Source organism: Dunckerocampus dactyliophorus, chromosome 13 (genome assembly GCF_027744805.1).
Source record: "Dunckerocampus dactyliophorus isolate RoL2022-P2 chromosome 13, RoL_Ddac_1.1, whole genome shotgun sequence".
Lineage (NCBI taxonomy): Eukaryota > Metazoa > Chordata > Actinopteri > Syngnathiformes > Syngnathidae > Dunckerocampus > Dunckerocampus dactyliophorus.
Window position 1 is genome coordinate 4,224,211 of NC_072831.1, and position 16,947 is coordinate 4,241,157.

At 44.8% G+C, this 16,947-nt stretch overlaps 1 protein-coding gene across 2 annotated transcripts in view; it reads right to left on the bottom strand.

Moving 5' to 3' along the window:
• zswim8 (zinc finger, SWIM-type containing 8) overlaps positions 1 to 16,947 on the bottom strand; it is a 63,317-nt gene that overhangs the window by 24,566 nt on the left and 21,804 nt on the right. For both annotated transcript variants that reach the window (XM_054795415.1, XM_054795414.1), the window contains exons 10-12: positions 12,084 to 13,332; positions 8,409 to 8,540; positions 2,432 to 2,611 (exon numbers count right to left, since the gene is read on the bottom strand). In XM_054795415.1, coding sequence (XP_054651390.1) covers positions 2,432 to 2,611; positions 8,409 to 8,540; positions 12,084 to 13,332 — 1,561 coding nt within the window. The remainder of the gene's footprint in view (positions 1 to 2,431; positions 2,612 to 8,408; positions 8,541 to 12,083; positions 13,333 to 16,947) is intronic.

Consider the following 16,947-nt stretch of genomic DNA (forward strand, 5'->3'; position numbering starts at 1 on the left):
TATCACGATATTCAGTAAATACATTAATTGCACGTTAAATAAAAACAAGACGATAATTTTGCCCGCCTCGATAGATTGACATGATACTGTTAAACACGGAATCTCGCAGAAAGTGACATAATGTGAATGAAAGGATGTCATCGTGAGGACAAGGAACGTGTGCCCCCAGAACTACACGTGTCAAAACGGTGGAGAAAAAACTTGGAAACGCCTCTCTTACGGAGCGTGAATGGAAGCTAGCGAGGTAAGCTTAGTTTAGCAGAGCATGCTAGTGTGGCTGTGTGTGTGCGAGTCAGGCTGTATGAGTGATTACTCTGTGTTGTGTTTTACCGCTTTAATGTAAGTGTTTTACAATGCCCGCTGACGACGTGCAGGTTTTGCGTTAAAAAGACGAGAGGCACGTTTATTCTTGCACTCAGCTCGTCTTAACTGTCAATAGACATTCTCAACACACACAACACACTTCCGGCTTTCAAAATAAGAGCACTGTTTGCCACAAAAAAAAGGGACACTGATTCAAAATCAGAAGTATTGTGATTTATTGTGATTTTTACTTAAGTAAAATTTTTGCTAAACAAGTCAGAGTCCATTTTATGTTCATTGGGGCTTTCCTGTCTTTTGTTTGTTTAATTTATTATTCTGTTTGTTTCATTTATTGCATTTAAAAGCTCTCGACATTCCAATGACAATGCTAAATACTCTTGAGAAATTAAAGTTGCTTTTGATACGGTGTACTCTCATTATTATGCTAAATATTATCGTTACCATTACATTCATGAAAAAATGGTCTCAAAATAATGTTGACAATGATATAGTTTATCGGCAAAATTTTTTGTGGGACAATTATCATCCAGGAAAATGTGTTAGCGTGAAAGTCCTAGCCAGAAACAACACGCCATTTACATGCCGTAAAGTACATGGGTACTTAGTATATTAACCAGGATATAAAGACATTGACATTGTAGGAGCGAACAAAATGGAACTACTTTTCTGGCGTAGTGACAAGGCTAGATGGACTGTGTATATCACTAGCACTATGTGCTGTTGATTTGGGGTAGGTGGAAAAAAGTTTCTACCACTGCAGGCTTTGTTTTTTATTTGTTTTATGCAGTCTCTTGGAGCTGTGTCCTGCTTGCCAGATACACAAAGCCTTCCCATCGATGTGTGCCACTCAGTGCAGCACTAATACTCAATGTCTGCTGGTATGGCTTAGCAAGCTCCTCATTTACGCCACCAAGTCATGCCGGCCCTGACTCTCTCGATCCCGTCTGCTCCAACGTTTCACCCTCTCTTCTTGCCTGCTCAGCTTCTGAAACCTGTAACTTATCCTCCATATATTCTGGCTCAAAAAGATAAGGTTCTGGATCCTCATGTGTCCCCAAAGTCAGTGGTGGCTCTCACATAGTCTGCCATGATTAGTGGCAGCAAACACAGAACACGCTCTCTGTGCTGTTGTTGTTGACGGAAGTAGCGTTAGTTCCTATCTTTGGGCTGTGTGAAATCAATATGCCCAGGAAAGATGTTCCAGTAATGCTGAAAACTATCTATCTATCTATCTACCCCGCAGCTTACACAGTGATGCACTAATATGTGGTCATGTTCTGGTCTTGCGACATCTCGTGTGCTTCCGAGCAGCGCCCTCATCATGGAGAACGCGTGGAGAGGTGTCGGGAGCTCCGTACAGTAAACTGCAATATCAAATGTGACCAGTAGATGTACTTATATCCTCAGTAATATTGAGCAAACGTCTGAAGAAGAGACACTTGCTTCCGATATTCTGGCATGGGCACCTGGTGGCACACCGGGGCTGCTCAAAAAATGTGTCCGACCACAGTGCACCTTGCTGGGTCACGCCAGGTGACTCCACCCACACTATATCCTGGTTCTACTGAACTCTGGGGCGGCACGCCGGGGCACTCGGAGAGTGTCCGACCACAGTGCACCTTGCTGGGCTAGGCCAGGTGGCTCCACCCTCTCTATACTCTGGTTCCCCTGACCTATGGGGAGGCACATCAGCTACTTGGGGAGTGTGCCCGGCAATCCATCACTAGCTCATTCAACAAGACGTCTGGTCATTAAAGAGAGCAATTTTTCTGGCGGGCTACCGTTTATGTTTCATCTTTGTGTATAACATATTTTAATGTGTACTAAATAGCCCATGTCATGACGTAGAAACATGCGGCTTGTAGACCGGTGCAGCTTATCTATGGACAAATGTGTTTTTCTCTTTCACACATTCAGTGGGTGCTTTCAGTGCGTTCTATAGTCCGGAAACTACGGTACTATGGTATATTTTTTTCTTCCCTCACTTAATGTATTCCATGTGGTAAATTGGTGCACTCCTCGTATTGAGCATATATTTAATGGACATTTTAAAATGCATTTTGTTATAGTCTTATAGTAAAACAAGTCATGAAGGAAATAGTGAAACCTCCAAAGCTTTGGTGGACGCTGGTGGTCTCTGGAGTTCCAGGGAGAACATCCCAGTGCTGAAGGCAAGATTGTGGAGTTCCAGTCGTTCACCGAGTACAGTAAGGAGGAAGGCCGCTTTCGACAGTGTGTTGGTGGCTACCTGTGTCTGACGACCTGTCGACACTTTATTCTTCTTTCCCTTAACAAAAAAACAAAAAACAATGAGGACTTCATGCACACAACTTCACTTGCTGCTTAGTTATGGGTCTTTGCTGTCTTGTCTGCTTTGCTGTGACTGTTTAATATTTAATCATGTTTATTATTATCATCACGGCAAGAACACAAGTAATTTGACTATGAGTAGCGACAACAGTGTCAATAATAATACCATTACTCCTACTAAATCATTTCTGAGTGCTGATCACAAAGAATAACACACAACTAAAACAAACAGCCAACGACAGCAGAACACAGACTAGATTAAATCCATTAAATAAATTTGAAAAGAGCTTTGATTTCTATTCTGTTGCTTTGATGATTCGTTGAAAGAGTAACTGGAGTCAAGTCTGTGCTTTTCCTTTTGATCATGGCTGAAAAATAACCCAAAATAGAGCCAAAAAAACTTGTAAGTGGCAGGGTTTTGATAAAGAAGGTGAGCAACACTAATGAAGTTGAGAAATAACTCACAGCAAAACCGTGTTGATCTCGCTGCCACATTGTGACTTTGGCAACAATCATGTTGTCACAATGTGCTAGTGACTACCATTTGTTGTGGTTGTCACTGCGTGGTACCTGCCTTCTTCTGGCTTGTTTCTCCTTTATTGTTGCAGTTACACCTTAAGCGGGCTGGAGGCGGGGACGCTGGGCACACCTGTTGCTAATTACCCGATACTCATTTAAGCCGACTACCCACAGCTGGCAGCCGCTGGTTTATTGTTTCGCCTCTGCTGGCAACACACCCGAGTGCTTCTGCTACCAATCGTTGTTCCATACCCATTTGGACCTGCCGCTTCCCTGCCGTCCAGCTAACTCCAGAGTTTGTACTTTTCTTCATGGTGTAACTTTCATTTGCCTTTTGTCTCTGTTTTTGCCACAACACCATCGCTTTCTGTTTTTGGAACTACTCTCTCTTGCACTTTTTGTCATTAAAAGTCCTGAATCACCACACGAACTCTAAGCCTCTGCATCTGGGGTCCTAACCACACCGAGAACCTGACAGAATAAACCAGCCAGCAATGGACCCCGCGGAGCCCGAGCCCATTAAATTGGCGCTGCGTCACCAGGCTCAACGCCTGGGCAGACAAGAGGAACAACTTAATGCTTTGGGTTCGTGCATTAAAAGCCTAGCTGACCAACAAGACGCTCGCATGCAGGCTCTGGAGACACAGCTCGGCGCGTTGGTCGCAACCCTACAGCAAGGATCTTCCACCACCACACCACCCGCTAACCCTGAAATACCCACAGAACATTCGCCCTCGTCAGACGCCATCTTACCTGCGCTCGGCTCAGTGCTGTCCAAACCCGAGAGGTTCTCCGGCGAGTCCGGTGAGGTACACACCTTCCTCACTCAATGCGAGCTCCACTTCGAGCTGCAGGCGGCTGCCTTCCGCTCCGAGCGGGCACGGATCGCCTTCATCATTTCCCATCTGACTGGCAAAGCAGGGGAGTGGGCCACGGCGGAATGGAGCCGCCGATCTCCCACTTGCTCGTCCTATTCAGCCTTCACCAGGGCGATGGAACAGGTATTCCAACGGACTCCTCCCGGGCGCGACGCAGCACGCGCCCTACTGCGGATAAGTCAGGGACGCCGCAGCGCCATCGACTACGCCGTCGAGTTCCGCGCACTTGCGGCAAAAAGTGATTGGAACGCCACGGCCCTGCTGGATGCATTTTTTTACTGGCCTGGCTGATCCCATCAAGGACCAGATGATTCCGCTGGAGACCCCGGCAACCCTCGACGACCTCATCGCCTTGGCTGTCCGCATCGAAAAGCGCCTCAGCGACCGCCATGCGGACCGGGGACGCGGCACCCCCGGCTACAGCCGCGGCGATTACAAGTTCCAACAGACACCGCCCCGGCCATCCGCCTACATGGAATCCACTCCTGCACCTCGGCTCGACGAACCTATGCAGCTGGGAGGGAGTCGTCTCACTCCTGCGGAGAGGAATCGCCGCAAGGTCCTCCGCTTGTGCATCTACTGCGGCCAGGCAGGTCATTCCCTCTCCAGCTGTCCGGTCCGTCCCGACAGCCCACGCACCCAAGCTGCACATCCACGCTCTCCAAGCGCGTCCGGAGACACGCCCCCCCGGATGACGTCAGCGCCTGACGCAGCTGGTAGACTACAACTCCCAGGTACTCTCTCCTGGTCCACCAAACAATTAGACATTAACCCTTTCATTGACTCAGGGGCAGATGACAATTTTATTGATGAGGGGTTTGTCAAACAACATGGTGTTCCCGTGGTAAAACTATCTGATACTAAAGTTGTGCGTTCCCTTGATGGGCGTCACCTTGCTACTATCACGCACCAAACCACTCCACTTCTTCTCCGCATTTCTGGTAACCACTCGGAGACCATGAGTTTCTTAGTCATTCCTTCCCGTTCAGCACCCATCGTATTAGGGCTTACCTGGTTGCTCAAACATAACCCCCACATTGATTGGGCTAAATCCACCATTATTAATTGGAGCGTTTTTTGTCACACCCACTGTCTCAAATCAGCATGTCCACGAACTCCGCCCGCCCAGATAGAATTGCCGGAAAGAATTGATCTCACCTCGGTACCCTCAGTTTACCACGACCTCCGTGAAGCATTCAGTAAAGAAAAAGCCCAGTCACTTCCTCCTCACAGACCATATGATTGTGCCATTGAGCTACTTCCCGGTGCTACCCTCCCATCCGCACGGCTATTTAACATTTCCAAACCTGAAAGGGAAGCGTTGGAGCAGTATATTGCCACGTCTGTCGCAGCTGGCCTCATTCGTCCTTCATCGTCCCCATTAGCTGCTGTTTTTTTTTTTGTGGACAAAAAAGATAAGTCCCTCCGCCCTTGTGTAGACTACCGGGCTCTGAATGATATTACAGTAAAGAATAAATACCCATTACCGCTCATGGATTCCGCATTTAACTCCCTCCATTCCGCCAAGATATTCACTAAGCTTGACCTTCGTTCCGCCTACCATCTGGTTCGTGTCCGAGAGGGTGATGAATGGAAGACCGCGTTCAATACCCCTCTCGGACACTTTGAATATCTAGTCATGCCTTTCGGACTCACCAATGCTCCAGCCGTGTTCCAAAGCTTCATAAATGACGTCCTGCGAGACATGCTCGGCCGCTTTATTTTCGTTTATTTGGACGATATTCTAATTTTTTCATCCTCACTCGAGGAACACACCCAGCATGTTCGTCTGGTCCTCCAAAGGCTACTTGAGAACAAATTATTTGTTAAGGCAGAGAAATGTTCTTTCTCACTCGTCGTCCGTTTCCTTTCTGGGGTTCATTGTGGAACAAGGCCAAGTTAGTCCCGACCCAGCTAAGATCCAGGCTGTGGTCGACTGGCCCGTTCCTACATCAAGGAAGCTTCTTCAAAGGTTCCTAGGCTTTGCCAATTTCTATCGCCGATTTATTAGGAATTTTAGCCGGGTCGCAGAACCAATGACGAAGCTCACATCTGTTAAAGCTCCTTTTAGGTGGACCCCAGAGGCAGACGCAGCATTTAGTAAGCTAAAATCTTTATTCACCTCGGTTCCTGTGCTCATTCACCCTAACCCCTCCTCTCAATTCATTGTCGAGGTTGATGCGTCAGACACCGGCGTAGGGGCCGTCCTCTCCCAGCGCTCGAGCGACGACCAGAGGCTCCACCCCTGTGCCTTCTTCTCCCGCCGCCTGACCCCGGCCGAACGCAACTACGACATTGGCAACAGAGAATTATTGGCACTCATCCTGGCGTTGCAAGAGTGGAGGCACTGGCTCGAGGGTGCTGAACTCCCGAACCTGACACATGTCTTCAATGAAGGTAAAAGTAACCTTAAAATGTTCATTTATCACTTGCGTTTCTCATTTATATGCGTTTTGAATTGTTTTATACATGCAAAGCTATAATTGTAAAACTATAAAAACATGTTTTGAATTGAGATTTCTGAGACTTGTGGCGTAACTGTGTCAGTTAGAAAGAACTACAGACACAACCGCTGATGACATCATAGACAGGTGACAGAGCTGACTTCCGCTTCCTGTTTCCACTTAATTGTACAGGCTGATGGTCTGCCTGCTCGGCATTTCTGCCTGACGCACCTCCACCACCTCCATTCAGGTGTGACACCTCTGGGCCTGAGCGGGTCATCAGCTGGGGACCACCAGTCATTGATGTTTCACTCCTTTAACCCCAGTACATCTCCTGGTGGCGGAGCGATAGTATCTCTCCCTACCACCCCTGCTAATGCCCTAGGTGTTGTCTGGCCCCCAACTCCTGTGCTTCCACTTTAGCCACAGCCAGAAGCTGCCTTTCTCTGTTTCCCCAGCCAGTTCTTTGATGGCTTTCCGATGTGCAACTCCTTTGCATCCCACATCACGGAGTAGGTGAGCAGTTGAGGCTCCCAAAAAGCCTCTACACCCCACCTCAACAGGGCACGTAATGGCTTCCCAGCCAACGTCTCTGCACTCTGCCGCTAGGTCTGCGTACTTAGCATGCTTCCACTCGTGGGCTTCTTCTGAGTTCTCCTCCCATGGCACGGTGAGCTCCACCAGTTGGACAGTCTTGCGAGCTACCGACCACATTACCAGGTCTGGCCGGAGTGACGTTTCCGCAGTCTCTCTGGGGAACAGTAGCTGCTTCCCAAGGTCGACTGTCATGTCCCACGCACTTCCTGGTGAGAGGAGACCTGGCGTATCTGTCTTGCGGAGTGTAATGATTTTCTCATGCCTCCATTTTTTCATGCCTCCATTACCTGTCGCCACCTGTATCAGCCTTGTATAAGTGCTGTCTTGCAGCCCAACAGGATGTGCTGAAGGCTTGCGTTGATGGTGTTGCACAGGCGACAGGTTTCTTCAGCACCGTACCATTGGTGGAGGTTTCGTGCAAAAGGTAAGGTGTGTTGCCCTGATCAGGAAGCTCAGCCTGGCTTGGGGGGTCTTCCACAGATCAGACCAAGACATGGGCCTATCTGTACTACTACCGACTCCTTCCCATGAAGTCCAACCTCCTTGCTAGCTCTGAGACACTGCCTTGATGTTCAGGCATTCCTGCTCGGTCCTCACCACCTCTGCCACCACCATGGCTCTCCGCTGTTCCCTGGAGGGAACCAGAACACAGGTGTCTCGCCTCTTCCGAGACCTGCTCGACCCCGCTGGACTCTGCTGATGACCTCAACATGTTTCAGCCTGCTGACTGCCTTGCCAACTTTCTCCTGGGCTTTCCACTTCCTCCCCGTTCTCACTTGGGTTCCTGCACCTCATCAGCTGGTCAGTGGACTCTCTGGGATCCAGTACAAGTTGGGCCTTCTCCTGCTTGTAACCAATGCTGATGGATCGCAGTGGCAGCTGTAGCCTGTTTCTACCAAATAGGCCTACCTCCGAAAGGAAGGCCAGAGCTGACTTCTGCTTCCTGTTTCCATGTATTAGCAAGATGCTAAGAAGGTCATTTTGTGATCAAATGCATGAAGAACACAGTTGGACTCAAGCAGTGTATTAATAACATGACAAGATGTGTGCCATAGTGTATGCCAACCCAAAAGTGTACGCAAACCGAGGCAAAATTGTGGCGTACATTTTCGAGGTACAATTGAGGTTCCACTGTACTGCTGATCTCAACGCTGTTACAATGAATTTAGGTTTTTGATGTTAACTGAATGTTTTTTTTTTTTTCTCTTGGGAAGCAGTCTTGGTCAGATTTATGAAATTGCTAGACATGTGAACTTAAAATTGAACTGATACGTGATTATTTGGTGCAAACCCCGTATTGAATGAAAATTCATCTCTTCTAGGTGACTGTCCTTACCTTGGTCTGTGGCTGTTCCACTTTCAGGTCTGGGGGGTTAGCTAGGAGCTCATTGGCTAAATCCACAGCCAGTCGACATGACTCGTTATTGTATCCATGAGCATGGAGGGCTTCAGCACATGCAAATAGCACCTACACAAAGCAGCAGGATATGGGTCAAAAACAATACAGTACAACTACAATGCGCTTTTCCTTCAACCATTTCTGTGAAATACCATCAATTACAGTGTCAGCATCCTTCAGTTTGAATATGCAGAAAGGATGCAGTTACTTTGAAAGTCAGCTTTGCTTCATAATGGTGTCAAAGAATGTCACCTGATTTAACTGACATCAGACCAGTTGCCCTGCTGTCACATGGCGTAAAAACAGGAGGGGTTGTGCCTCATTGTTGATGGACGGGTGAAGTACATGCAATGCATTTTGTACCTAAAATAATAAACAATACTGGCTGCAATAGTTCATCTTCATCTATAGCATGATGCGGCACAATTAAGAGTCTATTCATTTGTAAACTTTCTTTAGGCCTGTTGTTTTCATGTATTCCATAGTTGTCCTGGCCCAGAGCTCGTTTATTTTTTATTGGCCTGCATATCCTACTGACAAAAAAGAAAACTAAGACACATGGCAAATGACCCAAATAACCGACTGCCTGTGTGTCTGACAGTAAGCAGGTGGTCCGTGGTTATGTACGCACTCCCATAAATTAATGAAAAACTTCATATTGGCCTATAAACATGAGGCTTGCTCGAGAACTAGTTTGCCACAGAAGAATGTGCTATACTCGATAAAAGTATAAAACACTGCGGATGTGCGATATTGGCCGATGCTTAAAATTTGATATCGGTTCATATCGTATCACATTGTGCTCGAAGCAGCAACAAGCTTGCTGGCTTAGTCTGCAGAGTAGAATTATCTCCAAGTTTGGCCTTTGAATTGTAAATATGCCATTTGCAATAATGTTTATGTGAGGGGCGAGTAAGGCATCTTTTAATATTTCTAATCTAATGTCACGATAATCAATAAATCCATTCACGGCATCCATTTGTGGAGGCAGGGCTACTGGTGAGTGGATACAGAGGGTTAGCAGTTAGCCCTGTGAGGCAGCATACGCTAACATGAATGAAGGTACAGAAGCAATAGTTTCTGAGGCGAATGCCACAGCCGACAACCCCAGTGGGGGAATATTTCGGATTTAAACAGAATGAACAAGGCGAGTGCATGAACACCGACGGCTGACACGGACAACTTTCTCGATTGGGGAAAAAAAAAGAAAATTACAGATGAAGGTGCCTCGGGCAGCAGAGCCTTCGTCCTGACAGTCAATGCTTACTGAGGCGTTTGGTCGGCAAATATAAACAAAAGAGTGCAAAATGGTGTGCTCTCACAAACAGTGTCGCTTGCTACACTGCAAATTAAATGCAACCATTCAGTACGGCTACTGTATATGGCATAAAATTTTAAACAACATACGTACAGGCAATTTACCATATATGTCAAGCTGATGAGGCTCACATTGGTACACTATACTTGAGTACTATCTAGTGGTTCAAATGTGAATTACCCCTCATGACAATAATGAAGAAATGGTCTAAAAAAATTTTGTCTATATCATTGATTATTGATGATACTTTGTAGCACAATTATGGACCAGCATTGATATCGTAACAGGCCCACAACCTTCATTTCCCGTTTTCCCAGCTGGGAAAAAACGAGGTGCAGCGAAGCTTCAGCCCTGACAATAAACGCTTACTGAGGCATTTGGTCTGCAAAGCATATAAACAGTATAAAACAGTGCAAAACGGTGCGCACCAATAGTGTTGTTGGCTACCTGTTAAGGAATAATACCCAATATTCATTATTTATTGAAGTGCAAATTTGTTTACACAGACATGACACTCCATTTTACTTATTGTGTGCACTTTTTAATGGAGAGACAGAGGGTCTATTTTTTTTGTTTTTGGTTAGGATTTTTACTTCAGTGCAATTTTTGCAAAAAGAGAGAGCCCATCTTATTTTCAATGTTTTTTTTTGTCTTTTTTTATTATGTTGTTTGTTGAATTTATTTTTATTTAAAAACTCTTGACATTAAATACTCATTAGATTAATGAAAAAATGGTCTGAAAGTAATGTTGAAAATAATATCATTTACCAGCAATCATTTGTAGGACAATTATCGTCCAGCAAAATGTGTTATCATGATAGGCCCATGTAATATGTGTCCTTCATGCATGTGTGACGTGCTGAATGAGCCCAGTATATAATTTCACTGACTGTATTAGCCCATAGTTTCATACTGCATACTGCTTATATCGGTATGGTTGATGTCGGTATCCGTAATGCAGTGTTGGACAATATCAGTACACCAGGTCTCGGTAAGAAAGCCAATATCGAGCATCTCTATAAAATACCATATGAAAGCACAAGAATCTAAATAAAAATATGCACAAAGTCTGAGTGGCGTCGGCTTCAACGAGTTTTACTGTAACAGCTTAGCACAGGGGTGCCTATTGCGTCGGTCGTGAGCTACCGGTAGATCACCAAGGTAGTTTGGGTCGATCGCGTAAACGTCACTTTGTAGATGTCATATATTAAACTCCGTCGAGAGGTGTCCGGAGGTCTATATTAAGCTCCCCTTCTGATTCGCTCTTGCTCCCCTGCGGCGTTTCAAGTTACAACACAGAGATGCAACTTTCAATTTTATTATTTTGACTAGGGATAAACGAACTCAGCGGTAAGATGCTTATATCTATATAAAAAGTTATCTGTTCACTTGTAGCGGCTAGTTATGTAGAAAAAAAACTGTGTATTGTTTGATGGCTTTTCTTCGCGTCATGAACTCCACTACAGAAATCAGTATTTTCTACACGCCCACTTCTTAAGCTATCACTGCTTAAGCTGCCCATTACTGAAACCTTTTTAAGATGTTGCTTTGACTTTGGCTGCATTGTCATTCGCATAATCATTTTCAATTCTTGTATATCGGTAACATTTGATAGCAAATGCTAACTGGATGTAATACATGAACTGTGTCTCCTAATGAATGTTACGTATCTATTTTGACTGAAATATTATCAGTACTCTGGTTATGTACACAACTATTGAGGAATTATGTGTAATTATCCTTAGTGTCATATTGAATAGAATTATGATATCAACTACTGTGATTACCTGTAAACTTTGAAAACGTGAATGTGACATACCAATCATTAATATTTAAAATAGTATTTCAAAGTCTACCAGTTAGATTTTGCTTATGTTATATGTTTTATACAAAGAGATAGATGTTTTGACTTGTAACTTTTATGCCAAAAAAGTATATGCACCCCTGATATACATGTATAACGTACACAAACACGTATTTTGATTTTTTTTTTTTATAAATACGGTAAATATATATATTTTCTATATTTATAGTAGGAGGTACAGTAGATCTTTGGGACTTGGTCATTTTAAAAGTAGCTTGCAGGCTGAAAAGGTGTGAGCACCCCTGGCTTAGCATATCTCAACTCACATTGGATTGATATTAATGTGTTTAATTAATTAAAATGTGAAGAATATAAGTGGCCCCGGCATCGTTAAATTTTTCAATTTGGGTCGCTCAGGAGAAAAGGTTTTGACGCCGACAATGTATTCTATCTTCTTTTGTCTCCGCATGAGTAATATTTTGGAACTTACATCCATACGTCCCTCCTGCTCCAGCGGTTTGATCCCTGCGAAGATGTCTGGCTCCTCCTCCTGGTGGTTGTCAGCCAGCTGTCGATCGGCTCCCTCCTCTGAAGCAGGGCTCATGTAGTAGGCCTGATAGTCGTCCTCGCACACGACCACTCCCACTGCACCTGCTTCTTGGTGAGGTAATGCACAAGCAGCTGGTGCTGCTGCTGCTTTTCCATCACACGTCTTGTCGCTATGGCCTTGGGCTGGCTTGGTAGAAATGGAAGAATTCCTTGAATGAGCTAAAGGCTGGTGCCTGCAGTCTGAATTCACATCTTTGTCCTCGACCGACTCCACCTCCTGCTCCGAGGGGTCGTCTCGTCTGCCGGGAGCATCAACAACAGCCACTTGTGTCTCTTGGAAATGTAGGGTGGCTGCCACAGGCTCTGCAGCATGACAGGCATCTGAGGTTTGGCTACTATGTTTCATTTCCAATGCCGTGCTCCTACTACTGCTGCTGCTATTATTGCACAACTCTTGGAGCAGTGGACTTGGGGACGGAAAGATCTCTGGTGCTGGGGGGACGCATTCTAAGGTGTTGCTTGCCTCAGCCCCCAAAGCCAGACAATAGCCATCATCCAGGCTGAGTTCAGCAAGATCTGGCTCCAGAGAACTATCTTCACTGCTGGTTCTTCGCTTGGCGTTGACGTTTTTGGCAGGTCCGGTCCCTCCACACCCCCCTAAAATCCCCCCCTTCCCACAGCCCTGCATGAATTTCAGCTTCCCCCCAGAAGAACCACCTGGTCCTTTGTAGAAACACTTCCCCCCTGCATCTTCTAGGGACAGTGAGACACTCCCTCCCAGACGAACCAACATACTCCCCCCACCGTTCATTGAGAAGGCTTTCTTTTTGGTTAATAACGTCTCCTTTGGTCGCACGACAACTTCTTCCTGAGGTGAATGACAGCTTTCTCTTGCTTTAAAATCTGGTCCTCTTGGTTCAGACGTTTCCCCAATACCTCCCGCAGAAGTTCTTACTGCTCTCTGTTGCTGCATTCCCCTTGGCCAGCAGAAAGAGGCAGTCTTTTTATCAGCGCTGCAGTATGTGATGCCTTCCAGTGGGTAAGCCACCTGCCAGTTGAAGTAACAGGACTCCACAGCAGGTTTGAAGCCCAGGAAAAGCTTGTCCAAAGACTTGCGATGTTGCCCGCGCTTCACAATCTCTATCACCTTAAGGTGCCACTGTTTCAGTTGACTGGCCAGTTCCAGACGCCTGTAAGAGATGGTCCAGAGTCATTTGGACGTCATAATAAAGTCAAACCTCGCTTTCCGTGTGCCCCAGTTCTTATATGTTTTGGTTTTCATCAAAAACGTTGCCTCGGTTTTTGTGCAATATTGCGTGTAACAAACTTGTCGGTTTGCCTTGTACTGTATGGCCCTGTGAAATCAAGTGCCCAAACAAAACACCCTATGCATTGATGACTGACAATCTGTACTTTTTTTTTTTTTTTTTTGAGTGGGACTGCTAAATAAAAAAACGTAAGTTGTACGTACCGTCATCCCTCGCCACTTTGTGCTTGGAATTTCGCAGCTTCACTCTACCACGGTTTTTCAAAAATATATTCATGAATATATCATGCTGTTTTGTGGCTGATGACAGACTATTATTACTCAAAAAAATCAGCATATTTAAGCTAATTTTACACATTTCTTGCCTAAATTAAGCATTAAAGCATACAAAAATGTCTCAATGAAGTAAAAATACAAATATAGGGCTTTCAGAAGACGCATTCAAAAACACTGTGATGATATGCGATATTCTACACTGGCCACGAGGTGTCAGTAATGGGATGTCCCAATCCAATTTTAAGGACCAGGATCGGCTTCCGATCTGCTGTATTTGGACAACTGGAGAATATCACCTTTCGCCACGAGATCGGGCCGACATGCTTGCCGTTTAACGTTTGTAACTCTGGGCCACACTCAAACACGGTAGGTGCGGTAATGCGCCTCAAAGCTGGTTGCCACTCGACTCCCGTCACCCGCATGAAGAAGAAAATGTAACATCACCATGCAGACATGTCCACGGTGTACCGTGGTAAAGTTGGACATTGGCTATTCGGTTCCATAGCTAAAGCAGTATTTCCCCTCACTGGGCCTGGACTGCTGTGTGGGGAGCTCGCACAGGAAGTGCCGCTCTAACCGCAGGTTGTTTATACTAGGGACCGTCAATAAATCATTATTGCGTTGAAGAGAGTTTAACAGAAAAATATAACATACTGTATATTCTAAATAGCACCACAAATTGACCTATAACCATGTCAAATGATGATTCCTCCCGTAAAAGTATTTTGCTCACCCATTTTTTCCAATTTTATCTTTTATTGGATAGACTTTTATTGGATTAGGGACTTGACTGGCCGCACAGTGGTCTAGTGGTTAGCACGTTGGCCAACACAGTAACAGCTGTTACTGTGTTGGGAAGACCTGGGTTCGATTCTCCCCTGGGCATTTCTGTGTGGAGTTTGCATGTTCTCCCCGTGTGCGCGTGGGTTTTCTCCGGGTACTCCGGTTTCCTCCCACATTCCAAAAACATGCAGGTGCAGGTGAGGTTAATTGGCGACTCTAAATTGTCCATAGGTATGAATGTGAGTGTGAATGGTTGTTTGTCTATATGTGCCCTGCGACTGGCTGGCGACCAGTCCAGGGTGTACCCCGCCTGTCGCCCGAAGTCAGCTGGGATAGGCTCCAGCATGCCCCCGCGACCCTAATGAGAAAGATAGATGGACTTGACTCACAGAGGTTTGTTACAAAAGCCAAACAATATTGTCGGTCATGATGTGTAATAGAAAAGTAAATTCAGCAATACTTTAGTTGCATTATTTTTAATGCTTTGAAGAGCTATTTTCATAACCATATTCAATTCCACAAATTCAACGTTTGAAACAAAAGCTTATTATTAAAAAAAAAAAGGATCGTTAACAGATTGGATCAGCAAGACTATAAAAAAAAATCGGATCGGATTGGACGCCAAAAAATGTGGATCGGGACATTCCTAGTCAGTAATGTTACTGTAATGTTTGGTGAGACACACAAGCACCAGACTTCAACGTCGGTACAACAGGCTTTTATTGTAGGTTTGAATGCTGTCGCGGTCGTAACCCACCCCAAGCTAAAACTCAACTATGAACCCCAGACATCACTTCTTGTTTGCCTCCCTGCAAACAACCTTTTCTTGCACCGGAACACATTTATAGCAATACACACGAGTACGAGTCTTAGTTATGTCTTATAAAAGGTATTCTTATATATAGGGTGTTATTTCATATCTAGAGGTCTCTAATAATGTTAAAACCTACATTTACAAGGTCATAAACAAGTTTTCTTTGCTCTAACTACAAAAATATCCAATTTATAAATAAGGAATCTTACTTCGTGGAAGTTCACTTATCAAGGTTGGGTCTGGAACCAATTAAACGCGAAAGACAAGTGATTTGATAAAGAAGCCCAGCAATTTGATAAAGAAGGTGAGAAACACAATTGAATTCAATCTCGCCGATCGTGTTTTGATCTGACAAATCTTAAGTAAGTTTGATCACGTGTAGAATTACTACTTATTCCATTGTTTACACTCAGGATTGTTTACAAAGCTGTTCGCTTTGGGCCACACACCTCTTCACTACGCCGAGCAACCAGAGATCCCCGCGGAGATACAGCGGAGGAGAAGCTGCATAGCAGGAGTGAAGCACCGACAGTGGAAAAGACGGCATAAACCATGTCTACCGTCTGTCATCATGGGGAACTTGAGATCTCTCCCCAACAAGACAGAAACGCTAACAGCGCTAACCCAGCTGCAGAGGGACTACCATGAGTGCAGCCTGATTAAGATTGAAGATTATACAGTATTTAAAAAAAGACAATGGACTATTTTATTTCAGCGGCTATCTTTCTCTAAGATTTCTTTAATTTTAATAAAACAAATTTGCACGCATATTTGCCTCTGACTTTGTCTAAACTCACTTTTTGGAAAAAATATCGGGATACACATCGTATATTGACATTCAACCTAAATATATTTGGATATGAGTTTCTTGGTCCATATCGCCCAGCCCTCGTCTCACGTCTCATCACTGGAGCTGAAGAGTGACACTGTGAACATCGAGAGTATGTAAGATTGTAAGGTTTAAAGTGTGTCGTTCTGTGTACATATCCCATGTTAGAACGTGGACAACTGTGGCTTATACGTGTAGATAGATGCAGCCGATATACTGTACCTACATTTCTGAATTTACGGTACTGTTATTTTTAATGGATTTTTTTTTACTTTTAATTTTGCCCATCATTCACAACCCTTATGTGAGACATAAACACAATTCTTTCCCTTTTCTGTGCGTTCTAAATAGAGAAAAACAGCTAGCACAAGGCAGCTACAATGCACATATTGCGCATATAAAGCGCAAAAAAAAAACTCCAAAAAATGCCAACAATGTTCCATTTACGTAACGTGACCTGTATATTAACCAAGCTACAGAGACATTGCCATTATAGTAGCTAACACAGAAGACCTACTTTTCTGGCGTAGTGACATATCGCCTCGCTCACAACACCTAGGGCCACAATCGAGAGGTAACATAAGCTACTGGAGCTGCTGCTGTATGACCTGTGAGTTTGGAAAAGTTAATGCTCGGTTAAAAATCATGCGCCACACGTGTGTAGTAGAAGTTTGTGGCAATAAGCTGAAAAGTTGGTCAAATCTGAGATTCCACACGCTACCAACTAAACATCCGGACAGACTGATTCAGTAGACTCAATGACATCGCTAGGAAGACTCAACTAAATGCTCGTTTGCTCTGAGAATTTTTTTTTACCTAAGAACTATGCTGAATTT